The sequence below is a fragment of the Bombina bombina genome, chromosome 2, assembly GCF_027579735.1.
Source record: "Bombina bombina isolate aBomBom1 chromosome 2, aBomBom1.pri, whole genome shotgun sequence".
Taxonomy (NCBI): domain Eukaryota; kingdom Metazoa; phylum Chordata; class Amphibia; order Anura; family Bombinatoridae; genus Bombina; species Bombina bombina.
The window spans coordinates 747,938,564-747,965,072 of record NC_069500.1 but is presented as its reverse complement, the minus strand read 5'-3'; the positions used below and the strand labels follow the sequence as shown (position 1 = coordinate 747,965,072).

The 26,509-nt window shown below is 39.1% G+C and overlaps 1 protein-coding gene across 1 annotated transcript in view; it reads right to left on the bottom strand.

Annotated features, from left to right (window-relative positions):
• PRSS57 (serine protease 57) overlaps window positions 1–24,438 on the bottom strand; it is a 28,382-nt gene extending 3,944 nt beyond the window's left edge. The window contains exons 1-3 of the mRNA XM_053702839.1: window positions 24,301–24,438; window positions 16,377–16,524; window positions 10,682–10,826 (exon numbers count right to left, since the gene is read on the bottom strand). Coding sequence (XP_053558814.1) covers window positions 10,682–10,826; window positions 16,377–16,524; window positions 24,301–24,352 — 345 coding nt within the window. The 5' untranslated portion in view covers window positions 24,353–24,438. The remainder of the gene's footprint in view (window positions 1–10,681; window positions 10,827–16,376; window positions 16,525–24,300) is intronic.
• Window positions 24,439–26,509: the final 2,071 nt, after the last annotated feature.

The following is a 26,509-nucleotide window of genomic DNA, read 5'->3' as shown; positions in this document are numbered from 1 at the left end:
GCTAATCAAGTCACACAGTGAGTGGTGTGTGAAAAAAACATAAAAGTGAAAATATTCCAGTGTGTGGAAGTCCGTGAAAAATGTACAAAAAAGAGGGAGCAAATTAGTGATCATAAAAATATTATCCTGAAAGTGTCCCAAATATATGCAAAAAGAAATTCAAAATAAATCCAGATTAATGTTCATAAAAATCAGATGGTGGTGACATTATGGTAATCCAAATAAAGTAGTGTATCCAAAAAATAAATAAACAGTTCAAGTCCTTGAATACCAAGTGGAAAAAATAAAAATAAAAATGAAGGTTAAAAATAAAATGAAGGTAGAAAGCTGCGAAATCCTCAAAACCTGAAAACAGAAAATAGTAACATAGTATAGTATTGTTTAGATATTGGTTAATCAAGAAATAAGGCAATTATATGGTGAGCTATATTTCTTGATTAACCAGTATCTAAACAATACTATACTATGTTACTATTTTCTGTTTTCAGGTTTTGAGGATTTCGCAGCTTTCTACCTTCATTGTATTTTTAACCTTGTCATTTTTTGGATCAGCACTAACTTGTGTACACACTTGTTAGTTTTTTGATCACTCTTTAATCCCCCAATCTGGATTATTTTTCAGTTGTATTATTTTTCATTTATAAGATTTTACTTTAGAAATTGTTCTTTGCGATCCACCATCCAGCCTACACTCCTACCAGTGTGTATATATTTAGACCTTTGAAGTAGAGGGTAGTGACATTTATCAACATCTACCACTTTCAACTATACTGTTTTTAGTACCACGTGTTAGTTTTTCAGTAACCACTGATTGGGTCACTTCTTTGGAAGGATAATACTCATCTTGGCATTTTATAAATTATTTTTAGCGTCCAATTGTACACATATTTATATAATACATTTTATTGTACTGATTTTATACCTATGTGTTTTTATGTACCATGGATCCATGTTTAGTGATATAATTCATGTTTATTTTATCTGTAATAAATTGTGTCTTAATATTTTACCAATTAGTGCCGATTAATTCCTGTAGCCTTTGAGGCCATTTATAAGACTTACAGTGTCCACATAGGGTCTCATACTGACATAGTTTAATTGCATCACTTCCACACCCACGAGACCTTGCCTCCTTTGGCGCTCCTCTCTAAACCCCAAATTTTGCATAATCCCCAGTGATTCTGCAGAATCCAATCCACAAGCACAAAAAAGGCAAAGCAGAGGGACAGTTAAAAGTTAAGAGCATCAAATTTATTGAACAAAGGGTAAAAATAACAACAGTCATATCGCTAATGTGTACAAAAAGCCGGTGTAGCAGAGGTCTTACGCGTTTCAGCTTACACCTTTCTCATAGACCGTGTAGACCTCTGCTACACTGGCTTTTTGTACACATTAACGATACAACTGTTATTATTTTTACCCTTTGTTAAATAAATTTGATGCTCTTAACTTTTAACTGTCCCTCTGCCTCGCCTTTTTTGTGCTTGTGGATTGGGCCAGAGGTGCCTAGCTTCTGAGCAGAGGCAATAACCTTTCGTTCATTATTCTGACAAAAGGCACAAAAATGATTGGAAGCTTTAGATCTCCCCTTAGACTATTTGTCTTGAGGAAGAAAAACCCCTTTACTGCCAGTACCAGTGGCGTCACTAGGGTTGGTGTCACCCCCCCTCCCCCCAGAAAGCAGACACACACAAACACAAAAACACAGGCACACACACATACAAACACTCAGACACACTTAAAAACACACTCAGATACACACACAAACACTCGGAAACACACTCAGACACACAGACAAACACACACACACAAAAACACTCACACAGACACACACAAAAACACTCTGACACATACACACACACAAACACTCAGGCACACACACAAACACTTAGACACACACACAAAACACTCAGGCACACACACAGAAACACTCAGACACACACACAAAAGCACTCAGACACACACACACACAAACACTCAGACACACACACATACAAAATATGTAAACTGCACTGCATTCATTATAAATCTTATGCCTAGAGCTGCTCCCTGGCTTAGCAGAGCATCAAATGAAAGATCAGAGCACTCTAAAAATAAATCACTAAAGAAAAGGTTTAGGCGGGCAAACTATGAAAATTCTGCTCTATGACTCTGTTCCAAGTCTGTCAGTGCACAGCCCCGGGCTGCGTGCCTACCGCTTCTTATTGCCAAGCACCTCTGCTCTCTGCCCACCCCCATATCCCCATCCGCCCTCCCCTCCTACCTCTTCAGTGTGCACTTAGTGTACCATAACCGTACCGGTCTGGTGGGCATCATACGTGTCTCCTTCACTTTAGAGACAGTGTTAGACAGTCATGCGGTCAGGTGCCAGGCATCCCCCTCATGATTTCCCAGTTCCCTTTTAGAGAGACAGCACAGCAGTGAGTGACTCTACTGCTCCACACGTCACTGAGCAGTGAGCACAGATAGACAGGCAGGTTTAGGCTAGCAGCGCAACTTCGCAAGCCCCACGGCATGCCCACAACATTCATAGTGAAATTGGGCAGGGGAGGAGCAAAGTACAAACAAGCAAAAGCAGCCTGGAAAACTATTTGTAGAAATTGCAGCGCTGGCTCAAGGGGCAAAAAAATGAATTGTCTACAACTTCCGCAGTCCCACTAATGTTCACAAATGCTGGCCCCTCTAATAAAAAATATATGCATCTCTACATTTTATTTCTTTGAATTTCAATAAAATTAAAAAAAAAAAAAAATATATATATATATATAAAATAATGAGGAGTGCACTCGCCAGGACTTTTCAGAAGTTGTGAACGTTTTCGGGGGATTCGCCCCTTCTTCAGACGTACAAAAATACAATATGAGCAAACCCACACCAGACACCCTTAAGTAGGCAGGTCAGCCAATCACTAACTCTCCAGGTGGGGTGCCACCCACACAGTGAGGACACTCCCCTAGCAACCAATGAGGCTGGCCAAGCAAAACATACAAATGTGTCGTGCCACCGGTTGCTCAGAGGACCCATTTTTGATAGCCATTCTGATAGCTCCTTCTATTCCCCCCCCCTCTAATTCTACCCCGGTTCCTAACTTTTCAATCACTGTTGGTGACACCACTATCTCCCCATCACCCCAAGTCTGCATCCTAGGAGTTACACTTGACTCCAATCTGTCCTTCATACCCCACATCCAATTGCTCTCTTCCTCCTGTCGCAACCATCTACGCAATATCTCCAAAATCCGTCCATTTCTGAGTGCTGAAACTACTAAACAGCTAATCCACTCCCTGGTAATCTCCCAACTTGACTACTGTAATAACCTACTAACTGGCCTCCCTCTCTCCCCTCTTCAATCCATCCTAAATGCCTCTGCTAGGCTAATCCACCTCTCCCGACGCTCTGTATCTGCTGCACCTCTCTTCGAGTCCCTTCACTGGCTACCCATCCACAGCAGAATTAAATTCAAAATTCTCATCCTGGCCTACAAAGCCCTTACCAACGTAGCCCCCCCCCTACCTGTCCTCACTCATCAAGAAATATACTCCAGCCCGCCCCCTAAGATCCAACAATGACCTGCTCCTTGCATCTTCTACCATCACTTCCTCCCATGCCAGGCTACAGGACTTCTCTTGTGCGGCACCAACCATCTGGAATGCACTTCCCAGAGCTGTTAGACTTTCCCCTAACCTTTCCTCCTTTAAATGCTCCCTAAAGACCTTTCTGTTCATGGAAGCCTATCTCTAAATCAGTAAAAAATTAATTCTACCTGCCAAACTGCTGCCCCATCTAACTCCACACTAACATCATTCTCACCTTTGCAGTCCCCACCTCCTGTTTCTCACCCTCCTACCATCTAGATTGTAAGTTCCCACGGGAACAGGGCCCTCAATTCCCCCTGTATTTGTTTTGTTAAACTTTGGTGTCTTTTATATTGTATTGTACTGTACTTTTATCTTTGTACCCATGGACAGCGCTGCGGAATCTGTTGGCGCTTTATAAATAAAGAATAATAATAATAATAGCTGACCGGTGATTAGCCATTCTTGTGCGTAGGTCATCAGTCGTTTTGCCCACGTAAAAGAGGCCACAGATACAGTGTAGCAAATAAATTATGTGGGTGGTGGTACAAGTTAATCTGTACTTGTGAAAGTACTTTTTCCTTTTGTGCGGATGTGTAAAGTAATTGCCAGTTATTAAAGCGCTGCAAGTAGTGCAGCCAATGCACCTGAAAACTCCCTTCTTATCCAAATTGAGCCAAGTACCTTTATTGTAGCTTTTTACTAGGTCAGTTTTCACCAGAATATCCCTGAGGGATCTTGATCTCCTAAATCCAATCCTGGGTTGAGAGAATCTGTATTCCATTTCTGTCAACTGTTCATCTTTCTTCAAGTCCAGAGTATTATTTCTTATGACCCGTTGTAGTACAGAACTACAATGACTATAGGGCTGAAATTCTTGGCCAACTAAGTGACACACTTACATATTCCAGACTACCCGGAGATCCTACTAGCACCTTTAAAGCAGAGATTGACTCCTACCTCTTGGAACTTTCAGATCGCAATATCATCTCACAGACCACCTTGGATTTCCTGCTAGTGAGTCACCCTACCATTCCAATCCTCTACACTCTCCCGAAGATCCACAAAAGCATGGCTTCCCCCCCTGGCAGACTCCTAGTGTCTGCTATGGGCTCTATTCTTCAACCAATTGCTAAATGTGTGGACTTTTACTTACAACCTATCGTCAGTGACATGGAGAGTTTTCTACGTGACTCTTCAATGCTTCTAAACTGCTTGTCAACCATTACATGTACTGATAATGACTTGCTGGTGACCCTAGATGTCACCAGCCTTTATACCGTGATACCCCACCATGATGGTATGCATGCCACAAAGCAACACCTCCTTCATTACCCCTATGTGGGGCCGCCAGTGGAGGTTCTGATCCACCTATTGGAATTTTGCCTAACGACCAATTATTTCAAGTTTGAAAAACATTTTTACCTGCAAAAACAGGGGACGGCCATGGGGTCTAATATGGCGCCCTCATATGCCAACCTCTATATGGCACAATTTGAGACCAATGACACGGCCCTATTTAAAGTCCAGCGGATAAAATTCTTCAAACGCTACATTGACGATCTGCTGCTGGTGTGGAGGGGAACAGAACAAGAACTGCTCATCTGGTTCCAACAACTGAACAGTGCATCCATAGCTTTAAAATTTAAAATGAACTATTCAAGTACCACAATTGACTTCCTGGATGTACGTTTGTTTAAAGATTCGGAAAGACTACAATCCACATTATTCAGAAAAGAGACGGACAGGAATTCCCTCCTATACTATACATCCTGCCACCCCCTAGCGCTCAAAAGCGCTCTGCCCAAATCACAACTACAACGGGTCATTAGAAATAATACTCTGGACTTGAAGAAAGATGAACAGTTGACAGAAATGGAATACAGATTCTCTCAACGGGGCTACCCTCCAAAATTGCTGAAACAACATAAAACACAACTATTGGCCAATCAGGACATCGTTAGTGATGACAAACATATTCCCAGGATGACTTTTTTAACCAAATATACTGGGGATAAACAGAGAATCAACAAACATCTCCAGGACAATTGGCATGTCTTGAGCACGGATCCTGCATTACCATTTCAGTCTATGCCACCACCCAGGATTGGATTTAGGAGATCAAGATCCCTCAGGGATATTCTGGTGAAAACTGACCGAGTAAAAAGCCACAATATAGGTACTTGGCTCAATTTGGATAAGAAGGGAGTTTTCAGGTGCATTGGCTGCACTACTTGCAGTGCTTTAATAACTGGCAATTATTTTACACATCCGCACAAAAGGAAAAAGTACTTTCACAAGTACAGATTAACTTGTACCACCACCCACATAATTTATTTGCTACACTGTATCGGTGGCCTCTTTTACGTGGGCAAAACGACTGATGACCTACGCACAAGAATGGCTAATCATCGGTCAGCTATCAGAATGGCTATCAAAAATGGGTCCTCTGAGCAACCGGTGGCACAACACTTTGCCCATAACAACCATACGGTTAAGGACCTCAGATACACCATCACTGACCATGTGCCCCTCTCAATAGGGGAGGTGACAGAGGTACCCTTCTACTCAGGAAAGAGGCCCGTTGGACATATGACTTCGAGACGCTCATACCAAAAGGGCTAAACACACATCTGGACTGGCAGGTGTGTTTATGAATTATGCCCAGTGACTAATATGACACAGTTTAATATTGTTACCCTTATATACATTTGGCCTTAGGACTGCTTTGCCCATATGTCATACCTATGCTTATGCTCTCCACTAATATTGTTTTGTTATTTGCTTATTCATTAATGTTTTCATACATGTTTTTTCTCCTTTTTGTTGTTTCACACTTATCATGGCCACACATTTAATTGACATCCCTAAGTACATGTCACACTGTCTAACCGTTTACAGTTACTATTCCTGGCCGCTCTATTGCAGCCTGTTAGCTTTATACACAGATCTAGACTTGTATTCTATATGCCACTGTTCAAATTATTGATGATGCTATTATGGCCCGCTCACAACACCTAGGATACAAGAACACGCACTGTACCGCTCTTATTCACTGAACCCTATGTGTCAGACAATCAGTTACCTTATACTTAATGGATCTAGGCTCAGTATGTTTGGCATTTGTGATAAGGCCCGTGTATTAGTAGTATGACTTTGGTTTCTGGCTTATGTATACACTATGATTGTGTTACACTCTATGATGTTGATAACATTATGTATACCAGTACCAATTCTGTGATGAGGGATATGCTTCTGGCACTAATCGTATTTAACTTTGGCACTGGTCTCTGAATGGATTTTATATACGCTTACACGCTTGCAATTATAAATTTGTGTTTCCCTGTTGCCATAGTGACCGGACTATTTGCGCTCTTATTCAAATACTTGCATTCCCGGTTTTTCTGTAATATGCCAGACCCCTGATGCTGCCCCCTGATTTCGGGTACGTGTATTTATTGTTAATCCTCAAATGTATCATTCATTGCATTGGATCTGTGTTACACTGTGTCCCAACGTTTTCGAAGTTGTAACTTCTTACTAATGGAGTTGTGGTTAATATAATTGCCGGCTGATTCTCTCCCTACTGCCCATGGCGGCCTAGAGTATGTCCCTAGCTCAGCTAATAGGTGATTGTTTCCCTGGTTGCCGTTAGATTTAGATTTGACACGGTTATATGAAATGTGTTGAGCTTCTCTCTGTGCATTTTTCTTTGCTATACACGCTAACACTAGACCTTTGACATCCTGTATACTCCTTGACATATGCACGTTCAATATGCTATGCGATGTATGCATACCGGTTGCCTGGCTAACATTGCCCATACAGTTACTGTGTTTTCTTTATCCTTACTCTTGTTTACTTATATCAACAACTGTTGTGCCTGTCATATATGATCTGTTATGATAATGTAATATATATAGGTCTGTAATGTATATTATGTGTCCTCCACTTTATGTCCTGATGTATTTACATATATATATATTATATATATATGCACATTTGTATGTTTTGCTTGGCCAGCCTCATTGGTTGCTAGGGGAGTGTCCTCACTGTGTGGGTGGCACCCCACCTGGAGAGCTAGTGATTGACTGACCTGCCTACTTAAGGGTGTCTGGTGTGGGTTTGCTCATATTGTATTCTTGTATGTCTGAAGAAGGGGCTAATCCCCCGAAAACGTTCATATATTGGAATTAAACTTCTGAAAAGTCCTGGCGAGTGCACTCCTCATTATTTTCTATTTACTTATCTGCTGCACCCTGGGCATTGGATTTGGATTTCTGGAGTGCTTGTCTATCTTGAACTTTTATATATATATATATATTTTGGTGGTGTCACCCCCTGGAGGGTGTCACCCGGGTGCGACCCGCACCGCCCTAGTGACGCCACTGCCAGTAACAGTAGATATTATAGAATCTAAATCAGAACCAAACAGCTTGTTTCCCTGAAAAGAAAGGGACAATAGTCTGGATTTTGACACCATGTCAGCAGACCAAGAATTAAGACATAAGGCTCTCCTAGCAAGGACTGCCAAAGACATACATAATATCAAACACAGCATCACAAATAAAAGAATTACCATTTTTTAGTAAACTCAAAAGATTCTCACAAGCAGTCATCAGAACACTGTTCTGAAGGACTAGATAATCAATATGATGAAGTAGCAGACACATTAGCAATATAAATTGCCTGCCTAAGCAAATACCCTGCATGTAAAAAGGCCCCTCTACGAAAAGACTCTAATTAAAGGGTCTTTAAAAGAAGTACTGTCTTCCAAAGGGATAATAGTACGCTTAGCCAGAGTGTAAATAGCCCCATTAATTTTAGCAACAGTTTCCCACAATTCAATATTAGCAGCAGGTATTGATGCCGAATTATCAAGTGTCTGTTGGACCTGATCCGACAGTGCGAATCAGGTCCGACAGACATCGCTGAATGCGGAGTGCAATACGCTCTCCGTATTCAGCATTGCACCAGCAGCTCACAAGAGCTGCTGGTGCAATGCCACCCCTGCAGATTCGCGGCCAATTGGCCGCCAGCAGGGGGGTGTCAATCAACACGATCGTACTCGATCGGGTTGAATTGTGGCGATTCCTGTCCGCCCCATCAGAGCAGGCGGACAGGTTTATGGAGCAGCGGTCTTTAGATACAAGCCCACAAGCTCCATACGGAGCTTGATAAATGGGCCTCAAAGAATATAACTTTTTAAACCTTGCAGAAGGATTAAATAAATTACACAGTTTAGACCATTCCCTGGAAATCATGTCAGAGACAGCATCAGGGATAGGGAATAACCTCAGGGAGCTTACCAACAGTCATAAAAACTGAATTTAATTAATTACAATGCTTATCCTGAGAAACCTTAGAATCTTTAACCTCTAAAGTAAGTAAAACCTCTTTCAAAAGAGAACAAATATGTTCAATTTTAAACAAAAAAGAGAAAGAATCATGTTCAACATCAGAAGCAGACTCCTTATCACCAGAGGAAACTTAAACTTCTGAATACATAAAAGTATCCCTAATTTCAGAAAACATAGTACTAGTAGAAGGTAAAATCTGGACTAATCTTTTACACTTACTTGAAGGCTGGAGAGTAGCCAGCACCTTAGAAACAGCAGCTTTGATTAGATTCTTCACACTGGGTGATATGTCAGTAGCCTTCTCCTGTAATGAACAGACAGAAGGAGCAGTAATACCCATAGAAGCAGCATTAAACATGAGTCACATAAATAAGCTGGAGGAGAGACCTCAGCTTCTTTTAATAAACACACTTAATCTTAGTAGGAAGGTGTTCAGGAGACTCTTCTTCAAATTTAAATTTAGGGACAGAATCAACTGGCTCCATTATTGCATTGACAAAGCAAAGCAATAATTACTATAACCTCCTAAAAAAGGTCTTGAGGAATGGTAACTTACTATAAGGGAATTTAGCGCATCAAAACCTGATGTGTGCAAGACTGAGGACATATGTGTGCTAACTTGAGGTGCATAATCCTGTCAAAGGCGCAAAAAAGTATAACAGACCTAGACGTGCGCAGTCCCGAATAACGTTAAACCAATGTGCGTTATCCTGATGCGTGTAGATCCGAAGGCCGACACTCCAAAAAAAACTCAAGGGGAATAATGTATAGATTCTGTCCCCAGGGCCATATATATCAATGTACATATATATATATATATATATATATATATATATATATATATATATATATATATATACACACATATACATAGATATAAACAATAAATGCCTATAATAAGACTATAGAGTGCCTAAATATTAAAAAAATTATATTTACCAATAGACACTCATCCACCAGAAAACAAGCAATAGACAGCCAAACCAGTACTGAAACATATCAGCAGAGGTTATAGAAAAGGAGTATATTGTAGATCCATAGAAGGAGGCAAAAGACAAGTCTCTGCGACCAATTATGGAGGGTCTGTGACAGATTTCCCATGAGGTGAAAAAAGGAGCCACAATCCATACCCCATATACATTCCTCTGACAAGCACTGTAATCTGAGGCGAAACCGGACCTCAATATAGACTGAGAACCCCTCTCAATGAAGAATTAAATGCACATCTTTATTCTTCGACTACCTCCAGTGGAGGCAAAGTAAAGACAGGTACTTGTGAGGTTGGAGGGGTTTTATAGAGCTTTTTAAGTTTGGGAATCTTTGCCTCCTACAAGTGGTAAGGAAGAGTAATTCCAGGAGTAATAGATCATGTATGAAAAAATAATATAAATAGCTTTTAAACTGCAATAAAACAGTGTTATGCAATAAACAAAGCCAGGCCCTCCCAACTGTCCCTATTAGAATTAGGGACTGTCCCTCTCAAAGCTCTGTCCCTTTGCCCTTCTAAAACAGCCCTATTTGCAAAATTTCACTTAGCCCTGACCAAAGACTGTGCAGACACACCCAATATCCTGCCCACTATCCACCTGTGACCCACCCCCCTCAACAGGGTCCCACCCATATAATGTTGACTCCCCCCCTAAATCTCCTGGGTTCCTAATACCTAGCCACACATGTTGGGAGGTATGAAGCCCTGTTGTATTATTTTTATTTTCTGAAGAATCTACATGGGAATTATCTACTTACCTTTAGAAGAAGAATGTCATTTTGGAATGTTTCTGAGTTGTATTCAGGATGAATGACCGACTTCTGGATGCCGAACACCTGAACAGGCCTGTCTGGAGCTATAAAGTTATGAGCACCAAGTACAACACGCACATTATTCAGAGGCCTGTTGGAGAAATACACAGCCTGATGTACCTGGATATTCATAATTCAAGTGCATTGTATGTGTAGTGTAAGGCATCTGGGTACAGACCATTAAAGTGAGTACAGTGTTGTGCTTGGTGCAGTATTTGTGGCTTCATGTAATATATTTTTTGTCAGATCTAGAATAATTATGGGGCAACCTAGACACCTGCCCTGCCTGTAGCTCCCTAAAGATCTGGAGATCCTTCAATGGGACATTAAAGTTAAAATTAAAGTTTTATGATTCAGATAGCACATACAATTTAAAAAAAAAAAAAGCTCAATAGCAACAATGCACTTTTGGTAGCTAGCTGAATACATCTGGTGAGCCAATGACAAGAGGCATATATTTGCAGCAACCAATCACCAGCTAACCCCCAGTAGTGCACTGCTGATCTTCAGCCTACCTATGTTTACTCATGAACAAAGGATACAAAGAAAAGAAAACAAATTTGATAACAGATATACATTGGAAGGTTGTTTAAAATTGCATGCTCTGTATGAATCATGCAGGGGCATACTTACAGGAGTTGCATAGGTCGCTACTGGACTGACTGGGATCCTCCTTTTAGGGGGCCTGCCACTATTTCAGCACAATATGATTTTATAGCTGCTTATTTATGGGGCCGCAATTCTTTTTCTTCACCACTAGAAGTCGCTAAACTTGGGCTGACTGTGAAAAAAAGATAATAAGCTCTGTCCAGAAATCTAGTAAATCAGAAATCTAGCACTAAGTGTTCTAGTTAGTTCAACCAACTAATAAAATTAAAGTTTTTCTATTGGAAAAATGCAATCACCCATATATAAGGAGGAACCTTGCATTCAAGTTTCAGTGTGCGACATTGTTCGCATGAAGAGGACGTCTACCAGGGCTAATAGTTTATTTTAGTATTACATTTATATCCATTGTTAAAAATTATATGCATTGTCATGTATAATGCATATTATTTTAAGTATTGTATCTAATATAAAATGCAGTTTTTTTTTATTTCTATTATTTTAATGATAAATATATAATTTAAATTATATATCTATGTTTTAAATAATAAAATGAACAATCAAAAGTAAGGGCTTGATTACAAGTGGAGCGCAAAATTATCGCTCGCGCGCAAACGGCCATATTTGCCCATTTGTGGGCGTGCGATAATTAACCAGCTATTATCAAGTGCCTGGTTATTGCTACCGCAAGCTCAGAAAATTAAACAGAGATCCGATCTCTGGTTAATTTTCTAAAAGTGCCCCAAATGCCCTCAAAACAAAGTTCATTAAAGTTTCTATTAAAAAACATGTTGCTTTTTTTTTTTTTTTTAAAGTAAAAAAAACACAGCACTAAAAAGTGCCTTTACATTGCGGTCTTTGGGTGCTCCCAGTAAATATATATGTATATGCTTGAATACATATATATTTATGTGTTAATATGTGTATCAGCATATGTATATATTTTTAAATGCTGCCATCTCTGCGCTACTTACCCCCTTTGCTGTGCCCGTTTGCGGCCGGTTATTGCTACAGCGAGCGTGAGAAAAAATAATAATAATTTGAAGTCGCTATATTCAAATCAGCCTTGCAGTCATAGAAAAGGGACATGCCTGAGTCAATGGGAGCATGACGTCACCACCCACATCACCCCTCGTATGTGGCGAATTAGAGATTAATAGTTAGCGACTTGTGGGGTGGGTATGTGGCGCTTTAGATTTTTTTTTTCGTGTAGTGTTTAGGGGTATTTGGATTAGTGGTTAGGAACGGCAGTTATATTCAAGGGATCTCTTTGCTATACAATGCCAATATGGTCGGCGATGCTGGATGTTGTCTATAGCCAGCATCATCGACCAATGGCATGTATAGTAAACACCTCTTGGCAATGCCGCTATGTCGGGAGGTGGGAATGTTTCACCAGGCTTGCTCGACATAGCAGCCCTTGCTGCCTCGTAGCAGTGCTATTGCATTGTCTTGTTACCATGCATTTGTTGATTACGCAAATCTACTGTATTTACTGGTTCTTTAATCATTGTTATAACCTACTACAAGAAGGGAGTATCCAGCTTTCTCCAGTCCTTCACATTGTATGTTTTCATATATAAAAATATATATTATCAACACCCTCCAATATTAAATAACACCATCACTGGCATCTAAATAACAATATTTTTAAAAAAATATTTAGCAATTTGTCATAATGACAACATTTTTTGTAATAATAAAGTTTTTACAATGTTGTTATCAACTGTTATATTTCATCTTATAGATGCACATACACATATACAAGCCTTAGCACAAGCATAGGTGCAGTATACGGTGTTAAAGCATCTTATTATTGCACTATTGCGTACATATATATATGTGTGTGTGTGTGTGTTCAACCCTTAGAGAATAGTTAAACACATAGTTAAAGTCAGCCCCCAAGCAACAATGCACTACTGGGGACTAGCTGAACATATCTGGTGAGCCAATGACAAGAGACCTACTTTATGTTTGTAGCCACCAATGACCAGATAGCTTCCAGCAGTTCATGTCTGCTCCTGATCCTACCTAGTTAAGCTTTTCAAAAAAAGATACCAAGAGAACAAATACATTTGATAGTAGAAGTATTTTTGAAGTTGTATGATTTATCTGAGCCACAAAAGTTTGAAGGGACAGTAAAGTGAGAATTAAATTCCAATGGATTGGATAGAGCATTGCATGTTAAATTACTTTTGCTTTGTTCTTTTGATATCCTTTGTTAAAAAGTAATCCTAGATTATTATTATTATTGGTTATTTGTAGATCGCCAACAGATTCCTCAGTGCTATTAACAAAGGCGGAGTACAAAAAAACAGTTATAGGGATCAAATGGGTAGAGGGCCCTGCCAAGAGTTGCACTGTTGTAGTCAGCTCTTAAGAAGGTGATCTACAAACAGCTGGACTCTTAGGCTTACATGCTAGGGGGTTCAGGGGATAGCAATGGAGGAGAGGAACTGGTATAAAGAAAGGTTAGCGTAGGTTGTATGCGTCCCTGAACAGTAGAGTCTTTAGGGAGCGCTTGAAGCTTTTAAAACTAGAAGAGAGTCTTGTGGAGCGATGCAGAGAGTTCCACAGGATGGGAGCCAGTCTGGCGAAGTCCTGTAGACGGGAGTGTGATGAGGTAACCAGAGAGGAGGAGAGTAGGAGGTCATGAGCAGAGCGAAGGGGACAGGAGGGAGAGTATCTGGAGACAAGGTCTGAGATATAGGGGGGAGCAGTGCAGTTGAGGGCTTTGTATGTCAGAGTGAGAATTTTGTGTTTGATCCTATAGGCAAGAGGAAGCCAGTGAAGAGATTGGCAGAGAGGTGCAGCAGATGAAGAGCGACTTGTAAGGAAGATGAGTCTGGCAGAAGCATTCATTAAGGATTGTAAAGGAGCTAGGCGGTAGGTGGGGAGACCAGAGAGGACATAGTTGCAGTAATCGAGGCGGTAGAGGATGAGAGAGTGGTTTAAAATCTTAGTTGTGTCTTGTGTAAGGAAGTGTCTAATTTTAGAGATGTTTTTAAGGTGGAAGCGGCAGGCTTTAGCCAAAGACTGAATGTGAGGAGTGAAAGTAAGATCTGAGTCAAATGTGACCCTGAGACATCGGGCATGTGGGGTAGGGGTAATGATGGAGTTGTCGACAGTTATAGAGAGATTGGGGGTGGAGATTTTTGAAGAAGGGGGGGGGGAATAAGGAGCTCAGTTTTGGAAAGATTTAGCTTGAGGTAGTGAGAGGACATCCAGTTGGAGATGTGAGAAAGACAGTTAGTCACACGAGTTAGCAAGGAAGGAGAAAGGTCTGGTGCAGAGAAGTAGATTTGGGTGTCATCAGCATACAAATGATATTGTAAACCGTGGGACTTTATTAGGGAACCTAGTGATGACGTGTAGATTGAGAAGAGAAGGGGACCGAGGACAGAGCCTTGCAGTACTCCGACAGAAAGTGGTGACGGGGCAGAGGAGGCCCCAGAGAAGGCTACACTAAAGGTACGGTTTGACAGGTAGGAAGAGAGCCACGAGAGAGCTGTGTCACATATGCCAAAGGATTGGAGGGTTTGGAGCAAGAGAGGGTGGTCAACAGTGTCAAAGGCTGCAGACAGATCAAGGAGAATAAGCAGAGAGAAGTGGCCTTTTGATTTTGCTGTAAGTAGGTCATTGGTAACCTTAACAATTGTTGTTTCTGTGGAGTGATGAGTTCAGGAGCTTACACGTGTCTCTAGCCATCTGACAGTAGTGTTTGCAACATTGTTTATAACAATGTTATTTATAAATACAAACACTGTTGCCATAGAGTGCTATAGACAGGTTTATACTCCTGAACTCCTCTCAGCCTACCTAGATTTACTCTTTGACAAAAGATATCAAGAGAACAAAGCAAATTTGATAATAGGAGTATATTGGAAATTTGTTTTAAACCACATGCTATCTGAATCATAAAAGTTTAATTTTGACTTTACTTTCCCTTTAAATTTGCCTTTATGTCCTTTTATGCAAGGGACAGAAAATATGGTGTGCTTTATTTTGTGTTGGATATCATTCTGTGTTGAATGACTGGCTGGTTGAAATTTGAGATGTTTACTGTATTAGAATGCTTTTGGGTGTTGTGTATAGTACTATTCTTTGTGTGCTATGTGTAAGGATGCCAGCTGGCCTCAGGAAAAATACTGGGCAATCTGTAGGTGACTGGTCACAATGGTCAGTCGGGTCACACAATGCCACTGAAAATGCCCATAGTCTTGATACAATCATGCATATTTTTTTACGAATGAGCAGTCATTGTACTCCTTGGATGCCAGTAACATTAAATCAATAATTTTGACTGCTAGTAATATATAATTTTACCCCCTTGACTGCCCCTCACTTCTTTCTGCTCTATATTTGTTTTGCGTTGAGGTATAGGAACATTTTCGACCCTAGTGTTAGGCCAAATAGGCAACTTCCTAAGGCCTCTCTCATGATGGGACCTCACACAGGGGCTTAAACAATACTTGCTATTTCTTTTCCTTTTTTTGTTCCTGGGACAGTTTGTGATAGTCTACCTGCCCTGTCCCCAAGCTTTGTCCTGGCACAGCTAGCTATTCTAACCCTCACAGCCTCTTATGCACAACCACAGCTTCTCAGGCTCATCTTCCTTTTCCTCCACCTTATGCCAGCCTCAGCATAATCAGGAAGGAAGCAATGAGATGATGAGGGGCTGCACTTAGCCTCATTCCTCCCTGGTTCCCTCCCTGCAGCTCACAGCAGAACCATATGGAACCTGATGTGATAGCTGCTAGTAACATTTCTTATACCCACTCTCCGCTCTTCCTCTTATCTCCTTTCTCTTTACTCTCTTCTCTGTCGACCCCTAATTTCTCTCTCTCTCTTTCTTTTCATTCTCTCCCTGTCTCACCTCCTCTGTCTTCCTCTTAACTAGGCACAGTTTTCATACTATTATATTGACAAAGACTTTCCTGTTGTATGTGACAGAGTTTCAGTGCAGGGTGTTACAGGGTGCAGCGAATGCTACATTGTTGCGTGTGCAGTGTAGACACAGTGCTTGTTCTCTTACGTATTATCCATGCAGTGTGCTGCAGTGAGCACCCATTTTCTATGGATTAGAGCTCCCCCGCAGAAACTCTCTCTGTTAAGCTGCAGAGATGCGATATAAGGCCTTGAGTGTGCTCGAGCTTCATGTCCGCCTACAATCCTTGATGCTCCTGTGCAATAAAAGTATGTGACAAATTTTAAAAAAAAGAAGAGGAAGCTAAAATTGTTATACAATACATAAATGATAATAGTTTCAATTTAAAATTTACTGAAAACATTCATTCTAATTCCATTGACTTTCTCGATTTGACGTTAGATGATAGCGGTCATATCATAACTAAATATTTTAGGAAACCAACCAATAGGAATGGTTTCCTACATGCAAACAGTAGTCATTTACACAGCTGGAAATCTAATATTCCTTTCGGACAGTTTCGCTGTATTAGACGGAATTGCACAAAAATAGAAGATTACGAAAAGGAGGCAAAGATGTTACAGGAGAAATTTATACAAAAGGGTTATGACAGGCATCTAATATTAAAAGCTAAAGAGACATGTGCAGGTCTTAAAAGAAGTGAGACATTACAGTGAAAACCCAACAATAAGAGTAAGAAGACAGGGGAGGACTTGAGATTTATCACTACCTACAGCGAGGGGGCAAAAGCCACTAAAAATATAATATTAAAGAGACACTGGAATGTCCTCTAGCAGGATCCGATCCAACACTCAAGGATCACATTGGGGAGGTTCCTAACATGGTTTCAAAAAGAATAAAGATTTAAAAAATTTGTTGGCCCCATTAAAACTCAAACCAACAAACAGCACTACGCAAACAGGCCTCATGTCTGTATGGGTAGAAATAAAACCTGGCACATACAAATGCGGCAAATCCAATTGTTGTATGTGCAACAAGATAATCAAAATGGACTCCATTGGCACTGCGCAAAAAGCTTGATACCAATTTTAGAGGGATGCCACTTATGTGGTATACCATTTGGAGTGCGAAAGTGGGGAAATCTACATTGGTCGCACAAAAAGAAAGATAAAGAGGAGGTTATATGAACACATTGAGAATATCAAAAATGGCTAAAAAAATCACAGTGTCTCTGAACACCATAGAGAAAAACATAATAAGAATCCTAACAACCTCAGAATTAAAATTTTAGAGCAAATACCCCACGGTGGGGTTGAGGCAGTGAGATTGACACTGTTAAGACAATATGAAACCAAATGGATTTATAGATTGGGTGGCCTATCCTAGTCCAAGACTGAGCTTCTTCTAATCCCCCATCTAATTCCACTCCAGTTTCTAACTTTACTGTCACTGTTGGTGACATCACTATCTCCACTATCGACATACATATGTAAGGTATAAGTTAAAGGCTATAAATATTTCTTTGATGTAACCCTGCTGTTTTTTATGTTTCTCACAAGTTTGAGACTTTAAAGGTGTAGGTATATTTTATGACCACTAGGTGGCGACCATAGGCCCTAGAGAGGGCAGTTTGGCGCCACTGGAAGGGTATTTAAATGTTTTTCAAATGTCACATTATTAGCATGACTAAGAGGTTAATTCCTCGAAACGTTGCACATTGTTCCAGTGATGCTGCCTTTAAACAGTAATGTCGGCACTTTTGAATATTTCGCCGGCTTTCTCTACATGGCGATGGATCCCTTTTGAATATCTTGCTGCTTTGTGGCACTTTTGATCATCGGGTCTTAGTATTGGGATTTGGTATACAAACAGATATAAGATAAGGAAGCATTTGTGTGCACAGAAAGTGATAAAATTAGGAGATCAAATTTCCCTGCAAGCTAAACTGATTTTGAAGGGTTGTGGTTTCAAAGAACAAAACAAGCTATTTCATATACAAAAATAAACACCAATGATTGATTCTTATACATTTTATTCTTTGCAGCTGGTATAAAAAGTCATTAGAAACAGATTAAAAACTATTTTACAGTACACTGTCCCTTTAACTTAAAAATTAAATTTACCGTAAAATGTTTAATCAAACAGTGAAAACTGCGACATATAATTTATTATTTGTTTTTTGTGTAATTTAAATCTGAAATTTATAGATTTTCCACTTCTATTAGAGCTGCTGGAGTGTACTCATGTGATTCAGAATCCTGAGTCTCCTACATGCTGCACTCTGATTGCTGATACGTGCAGGAGCTATTTTATATCTGTTCCTAAACCAATGCAAATGTTGTTGACATATTATCGTTTTAAATTATGTTAAAATCTTTGCATTGTCTCCAAGTCTTTTGGAGCTCAGTGATTAATATCGGATGTATTTATAAAAAAAATGTCACTTCAAGTACTTTCATTTTACAAGCATATTCTGTTTTAATTTTTTGTGCATTCATTTTAAGGGGACAGCAAACCCTAAAACTAGATTTTGTTATTCAGATAGAACATACAATTTTAATCAACTTTCCAATTGACTTCTATTATCAAATTTGCTTCATTCTCTTCTTATCTTTTGCTGAAGGAACATTGGCAGTTAGCTGAACACATCTAGTTAGCCAATCACAAGAGACAAATGTGTTCAGGCACCAATCAGCAGCTAGCTCCCAGTACTGTTGGATATGTGCATATTCTTTTTTGACAAGGGCTATTTAGAGAACAAATCACATTTGAAAATAGAAGTGAATTTAAACGTGTCTCAAAATTACATACTTTGGGGTAGATTTATCAATGTACGGACGCACATTGATAAATACCGACAGCATACACTGTCAGCATTTATCATTGCACAAGCATTTCTAGTGAAATACTTATGCAATGCCTCCCCCTGCAAATTTGCGTCCAATCGGCCGCTAGCAGGGGGTGTCAATCAACCCGATCATATCTGATCGGTCTAATTGCTGTCTGTCACCTCAGAGGTGGTGGACGAGTTAAAGACGAGCTGCAAAGTACGGGAGTAGATAGCAACATCAATTGCTTGGTAAATCTACCCCTTTATCTGAATCATGCAAGGTTAATGTTGACTTTCCTATCCCTTTAAAGACCTGCAATATTCTTATGAATGAGCTTATGACCATATATCCCAACTAAACTAAACAAAGGGATTAGCCTATGTACTTTTCCTCTTATAACTGGAAGGTTCCATAGGCTGTTTGAGCAAAACACTCAACTGGTCAATTTGTCACTTACAACTACAGTTTTTTTGCTAATTAAAGTGAATGTCAAGTTAAACAGATTACATAAAGTGAAACAATAGCAGTTAAAAAATGAATGAGAGTTTCATTCATGAAATCTTCAGAGCTATTTCACTATAAATGCTACACGGATAATAGCTGAAGCTCTGGTCACTATTTTCAGCATTTGATTGACAGATGACTTATCTGCAATGAACTAATGTGTGCAGTATATACATATTTATATACATACATATTTATGCATTATGCTGTAAAATAGTATATTAAAGGGACACTGAACACAAATTTTTTCTTTCATGATTCAGATAGAGCATGCAATTTTAAGCAACTTTCTAATTTACTCCTATTATTTTCTTTGTTCTCTTGCTATCTTTATTTGAAAAAGAAGACATCTAAGCTAAAGAGCCAGACAATTTTAGGTTTAGGACCCTGGACAGCGCTTGTTTATTGGTGGGTGAATTTATCCACCAATCAGCAAGAACAACCCAGGTTGTTCACCAAGAATGGGCCGGCATCTAAACTTACATTCTTGCTTTTCAAATAAAGATACCAAGAGAAAGAAGAAAATTTGATAATAGGAGTAAATTAGAAAGTTTCTTAAAATTGCATGCGCTATCTGAATCATGAAAGAAAAAAATTGTGTTCAGTGTCCCTTTAAAGGGATAGTCTAGTCAAAATGAAACTTTCATGATTCAGATAGAGAATGCAATTTTAAGCAACTTTCTAATGTACTATTATTAATTTTTCTTCATTCTCTTGGTATCTTCATTTTAAAAAGCTGTAAAGTAAGCTAAGGAGCCAGCCCATTTTTGGTTCAGGACCTAGGTAGCACTTGCTGATTGGATGGATACATTTAGACACAAATCAGCAAGCGCTACCCAGGTGCTGAACCAAAAATGGTCCGGCTTCTATGCTTACATTCCAGATTTTTTAAATAAAGATACCAAAAGAACGAAGAAAAATTGATAATAGGAGTAAATTAGAAAGTTGCTTAAAGTTGCATTCTCTATCTGAATAATGAAAGTTTAATTTTGACTATACTATCCCTTTACCAGCTGAAAAAAATACAAAGTTAAAAATGTCTTCTTTTCTAAATAGGTTTTACATAAAAGTTGTTTAAAATGTTCAAGCTCTGTCCAATCAATTTAAGTTTAAATTTGGATTGAGTATCAGGTAGTTGGAAAACAGCACTCTGTATTGGGCACTGAGACCTGGTTCAGCCACCTCCTGATCACAAAACAGTAAATAAAGATGAGTTCCAGCCTCCAAATTTCTCTTAAAAAGTGACCTTTATTATTTAATGGCAAAGTATAAAACAGTGACAATTCAATTATTTTCTGTACAATTCAGTACCAGACACCTGGCAACCTAAGTCTCCCTCTGCTCTTTTTTAGCCTTGTCCCAGTTTATCTTCCTGACCACTTCCTTGTTGCCTCATCTCCTCTCTCTACCTCTTTACACTATTATGTCTTAGCGTTCTCTGTCACTCTTTTCTGCATCCACTGCTCTAGCGCTAATACACCAGATAGTCTGCTAATCCTGCGGGTATCACATCACACAGAGGAAGGTGTCACACAGAAGATTGGTTATGGAGGAAACTATTCTATGTCAGTATTGGCAGCATAATATGTACATGGTTTTTGATTAATGGAGTATAAAAAGGGAAGAAGAAAATGCTCTAAAATGTTAGATCATTGTATTATTGCACTCTGCCTTGCATATAACTATGGGGTCTATCACAGTCCTTTTGAATAATGTATCTAATGATTTCCTACAGAAGAACACCATTAAAGTCTATTGGGATTTTTGTAGATAAATCACTGAGTTTTCAAAAAGGATTGTGATCGACCCCTATGTGTTTAATATCTGCTAGGGAGTTAAACACATAGTTAAAGTCAGTTCTAGAGCTGCAATGCACTACTAGGAGCTAGCGGAACACATTGGGTGAGTAACTGACAAGAGACATATGTGTAGAAACAAATTACCAGCTAGCTCACAGCTACTGCTGCTCCTGAGCCTTTGTAGCTATGCATTTCAACAATGGATACCAACAAGACAAAGTACAGAAGTTTCAGATATACTCCAGCCACCCCCTGAGATCCAACAATGACCTGCTCTATGCATCTTCTATCACCACCTCTTGCCAAGCTAGACTGCAGGACTTCTGTCGTGCAGCACCTACCCTCTGGAACACACAAGACATTCTTGTTAAGGGAAGACTACCACCCAACTCAGTAACAAATGAATTCCACTTACCTAATAATTGCCCTCATCTCACTCTGTACTAACATCATTCTCACCCTTGCAATCCTCACCTCCTGCTCTCACCCTACTATCCTTCTAGATTATAAGTTCCCATGCAACTAGGGCCCTCAATTCCTCCCATATTTGTTTGTCAATTTTGTCTTGTCTCTTACAAGTATCATTGTTTTATTTGTATCAGTTGTACCAGGGGCGTATTAATGCATAGGCCGACAAGGGCTGTACCTAGCACGGCAAATTTTGGGGGGCGGCACTTGCCCCAGCCGCTGCACAAATATGTGGCTTTAAAAAAATATATTTTGGCAGGGGGCTTACCGCCGAGCGGTCACGTGAAAAACTTCCTGTCTGTTGGGGCACATGGCTTGAGGGAGTCACGCACGTGCGCACGTGATCTCCCAGGCCAGGTGGTTAGAAGAAGTGAATGTGACAGGGAAACTCACTGATCGGTGCAGCTGAGATGACGGAGTGGAGCGGCCAGCAGTATGGGAGTCAGCTGAGTGGACAGTCTGGGACTCCTCACCACTTAACTTAGGTAGGGGCTAGGCCAGGCTGCCATGGCCGTCAGCACCACTGACTGAAATATTACTGAGACAGTCCGGAGACTGAGAATCAGAGTCTGTCAGACTCAGTACTGTAGGATAGGTAGAAGAGCTAGCCGCTGCCACGATTAAACACTTTTTTAATAATATAGTATTTTTTTCCACTGCAGATAGGATAGGTCTAAGCTTGACCTATCCTATCTGCAACGGAATAAAATACTATGCATTAAAAAAGTGTTTAATCGTTTATCGTTATAACTTCTAAGCTCATTTCTGTTTTAATTAAACGGTACCTGCCCCTGTCCTCAGCCTGAACAGTTTACAAAGAATTGCCTAACTGTGCAGTGATCTGTCATGTGTTCAATATTGCCTGTATTCAATACTCTTCAATAGATAAACTGCTCTACAGGGGGAATGCAGTGTGTTTAGCACCACATAGCTACTGGGTGCAATTTGCTGGAAGTAGATAGTGTAATATGCTACATAAACATAATGCTGCAGAGTCTGGGTTAGAGGGCATTTATGCACATATCAGGTCTACTGGTCTAGAGCAGCATATTTGAGGATTCATTACTTGATCACTCGTTCATTAGTGATTAATTCTTTTCACCATGAATTTAAAAATATCTATTGTAAATTTGTGTTTTGGGTAAACCTATATTTTTGCTACACAATGTGCTAACCCTAACCAGTAAATTATTTAACATATATAGAGGTAAAAGAAGGGAACATGATATAGTATTCAGCAAGCAAAGCACCAAGTGGGATTTATTGCAGGAGAGCTCTGGAGGTAATGCTTTTTTTTTCAGGTATGGGTGTGGTGTGTGGCAGGGCGATGTGCAGCAATTATTGAAGCATCCACTCTCTGTTGTGGGATATTCAGTATTATGACTGATGATACATTTCGGCAATATTACCTACTTCAGTTCAAACAAAGTAGTGTTTTCTTTTAGTGTATCTAGGTATTTGTAGTTTTGTTGGGTTTCAACAATTAGTATTATGTTTGTAAAATTATTGTTTCAAACAATCTGTTTTTTATATATATATATATATATATAAAGCAGAGAAAGTGCACTCTCACTTAAAAGGCATCTTCCAGGGTGCAGGCACGGTTTGATATAGAATAGATGAAACTTGCACTCACTGGATTTTTAGAAAAGGTGCTTTATTTAGCACAAAAAAAAGTGACGTTTCGGGGATCAATCACCCCTTCATCAGACCAGGTAACTTTTTTGTGCTAAATAAAGCATCTTTTCTAAAAATCCAGTGAGTGCAAGTTTCATTTATTCTATATTTATATATATATATGTACAGTATATTTTGCAGCAATAGATACTGATATGTGTGTGGAGTGTGTGCGTGTGCGTTACCGTGTGTATGTGCATAACTCTGTGTGTGTATGTGTCTGCGACTATGTCTGTGTGTGTGCCTGCGAATGTGTGTGTGCAAGTGTTTTACAAAAAAAAAAAACATGTTACGTCCTGAGCAAAAATGATTATGCCTAAAAATGGCCTAAAACAGGTGTGTGTGTGGGGGGGCAGCAGAATTCTGAGTGCCTAGGGCAGCACAAAACCTATATACGCCACTGAGTTGTACCTATGGACAGTGCTGCAGAATATGTTGGTGCTTTATAAATAAAGTATAATAATAATAGAACTGTATGCTGTTTTCATGTATCTTTAACAAATAAAAGTTAACATTAGTGAACATATAACTCACAAGTATATAACAAAATTATAATGCAATACACTTATATATACAGTATATACAAAAATAATTCTAATTGTTTTGAAATGTAAAATGTCTGTATGTATGTCTATAGTTTCAATACTACAATATAATTTTTTTTTGTCTACTGTGTTGCCACATCTAACTGATGGTACATTGTGATCATGTTAACATCTGCAATTTATATATAGATTCCCAAACAAATACTACTTGTTGCTGTGTGGGATTTATGACACCACGTTACTGTACCTGAGAGGGGAAGATAGCAAAGCGCCACAGCCAGTTGCAATAGGTGTCCCATGGTCCTGTGTGTGCAGCCCAGGAAGTCTGACCAGCTTTTAAAGAATAGAGATGGATGTCAACGAAAAGATTTCATCAGTGTGTGGTGTCATAAGGACATGTGGCTAAGGGAAGGACTTGATATATAACGGCTTCCTTAGTGGGTTTAAAACAGGAAAATACACTGTTGCATAGCCATAGAGAAACAATTCTGCAAAACGGTTATCAAAATGAAATCCCTGCATTTTTACCAAAAAAAAAAAAAGACAGAAATAATAACTCTAAATGAAAAACTAAGAATAATACATTTGTTTTCAATATAGGAGTCTATTCTACATTAAAGGTATGAAAAGAACCCCAAACCACACATACATATATTTATAAATTAAGTGTAAAAAAACACATATGCTCCTTAAAGGGACAGTCCACACTAACATTTTTCCTGTTTAAAGAGATAGATAATCCATTTATTACCGATTCCCCAGTTTTGCATAGCTGACACTGTTATATTTTAATACACTTTTTACCTCTGTGATTACCTTTGTATCTAAGCCTCTGCAGATTGCCCACTTATTTTAGTTCTTTTGACAGACATGCATTTTAGCCAATCAGTGCTGACTCCTAAATAACTCAACGGGAGTGAGCACAATGTTATCTATATGGCACACATGAACTAGCAGTGTCTAACTATGAAAAACTCAAAATGCACAGAGGGCTTAGAAATAAGCACATGAGTCTACCTAGGTTTAGCTTCCAACAAAGAATACCAAGAATACCAAGAGAACAAAGCAAATTTGATGACTAAATTGGAAAGTTATTTAAAATGACATGCCCTATCTGAATCATGAAAGTTTATTTTGAGTTGACTGTCCCTGAAACTGTAAAGTTCTATATTTTTGTTTTAACAAGTTTTTTTTTTGTTAAAAATTACAAAATTAAACCTCCAGGGTTCAGACAGAGCATGCAATTTTAAGAGACTTTTCAATGTACTTCTATAATCAAAAATGACTTTGTTCTCCTGATATCCTTTGTTGAGAAACATACCTAGGTATGCTCAGAAGAAGCAATGCACTACTGAGAGCTAGCTGTTGATTCTCTTGTCATTGGCTCACCAGATGTGTTTAACTGTGTCCAAGTTGAGCATTGCTGCTCTGGGGCTGACTTCAACTATGTTTTAACTCCTTTGCAGGGGTTAAGCAGGCTGATTCCAATACGTCTAAGCTTTTTCTTGTTGGAAAAAAAGGAATGCCTGTTTTTGTTTGTTTTTTTTCTTTAACAAAATGATCACAATCTTTCTGAGTGAAAAACAACTGAGATTGTTAACTCACAAAAGATTTAATCGCCATTTTCCCACAAAAGCCCTCAATCACTGAACTCCCTAATGGGGTTAATGGAGTCTGTGTGTGTTTAGAAATGAGATATAATGGTGTTTAGGATGTGTTAAACAATATAAAATGCCATTATAGTCATTATGAGTAATACTGTGCAGGTTTCATCAATTATGTTTTGCAAACGTTTAAAATGTGATTTTTTTTTTTAATTACGGTAATTGTTCTTTTATTAAGATACATAATTGTATGTTTTTGCTAGATTTTAATCTTATATCAAGAAGAATACTGCAAGATATTAAAGGGATATGAAACCCCCAACATTTTCTTTTGTTACTCAAACAGAACATGAAGTTTTAAAAATGTGCCCAATTTACTTCTATTAACAAGTTTGCTTTGTTCCCATGATAGGCATCTGGATCACTGCATGGCAGGAAATAGTGTGGCCATCTAGTGCTCTTGTGAATGGTTAACAATCTTGCAAAACTGCTGTCATATATCTCCAGACACATGCACGCTCCTGAGCTAAACGTCCTGCTTTTCAACAAAAGATGTCAAGAGAACAAAGACAATTTGATCATAGAAGTCAATTAGAAAGTTATTAAAATTGAATGCTCTATCTGGATCATAAAAGAAAAATTTAGGGTTTTAGGTCCTTTTCCATAAGAATTCCCATAAAAATAAAGTGGATGCAATTTATCTTTTCTTCTAAAACAGGATTTTAACGGTTATCACAATGTAAATTGGGAAATCGCTAAGTAAAAAGTTTTAAAATATCTCCAAAAGTTCCAAACTTCACTGCATAGAACGAGGTTTGCCTTTGCCAAATATCTTTCACTGTAAGCAGATGG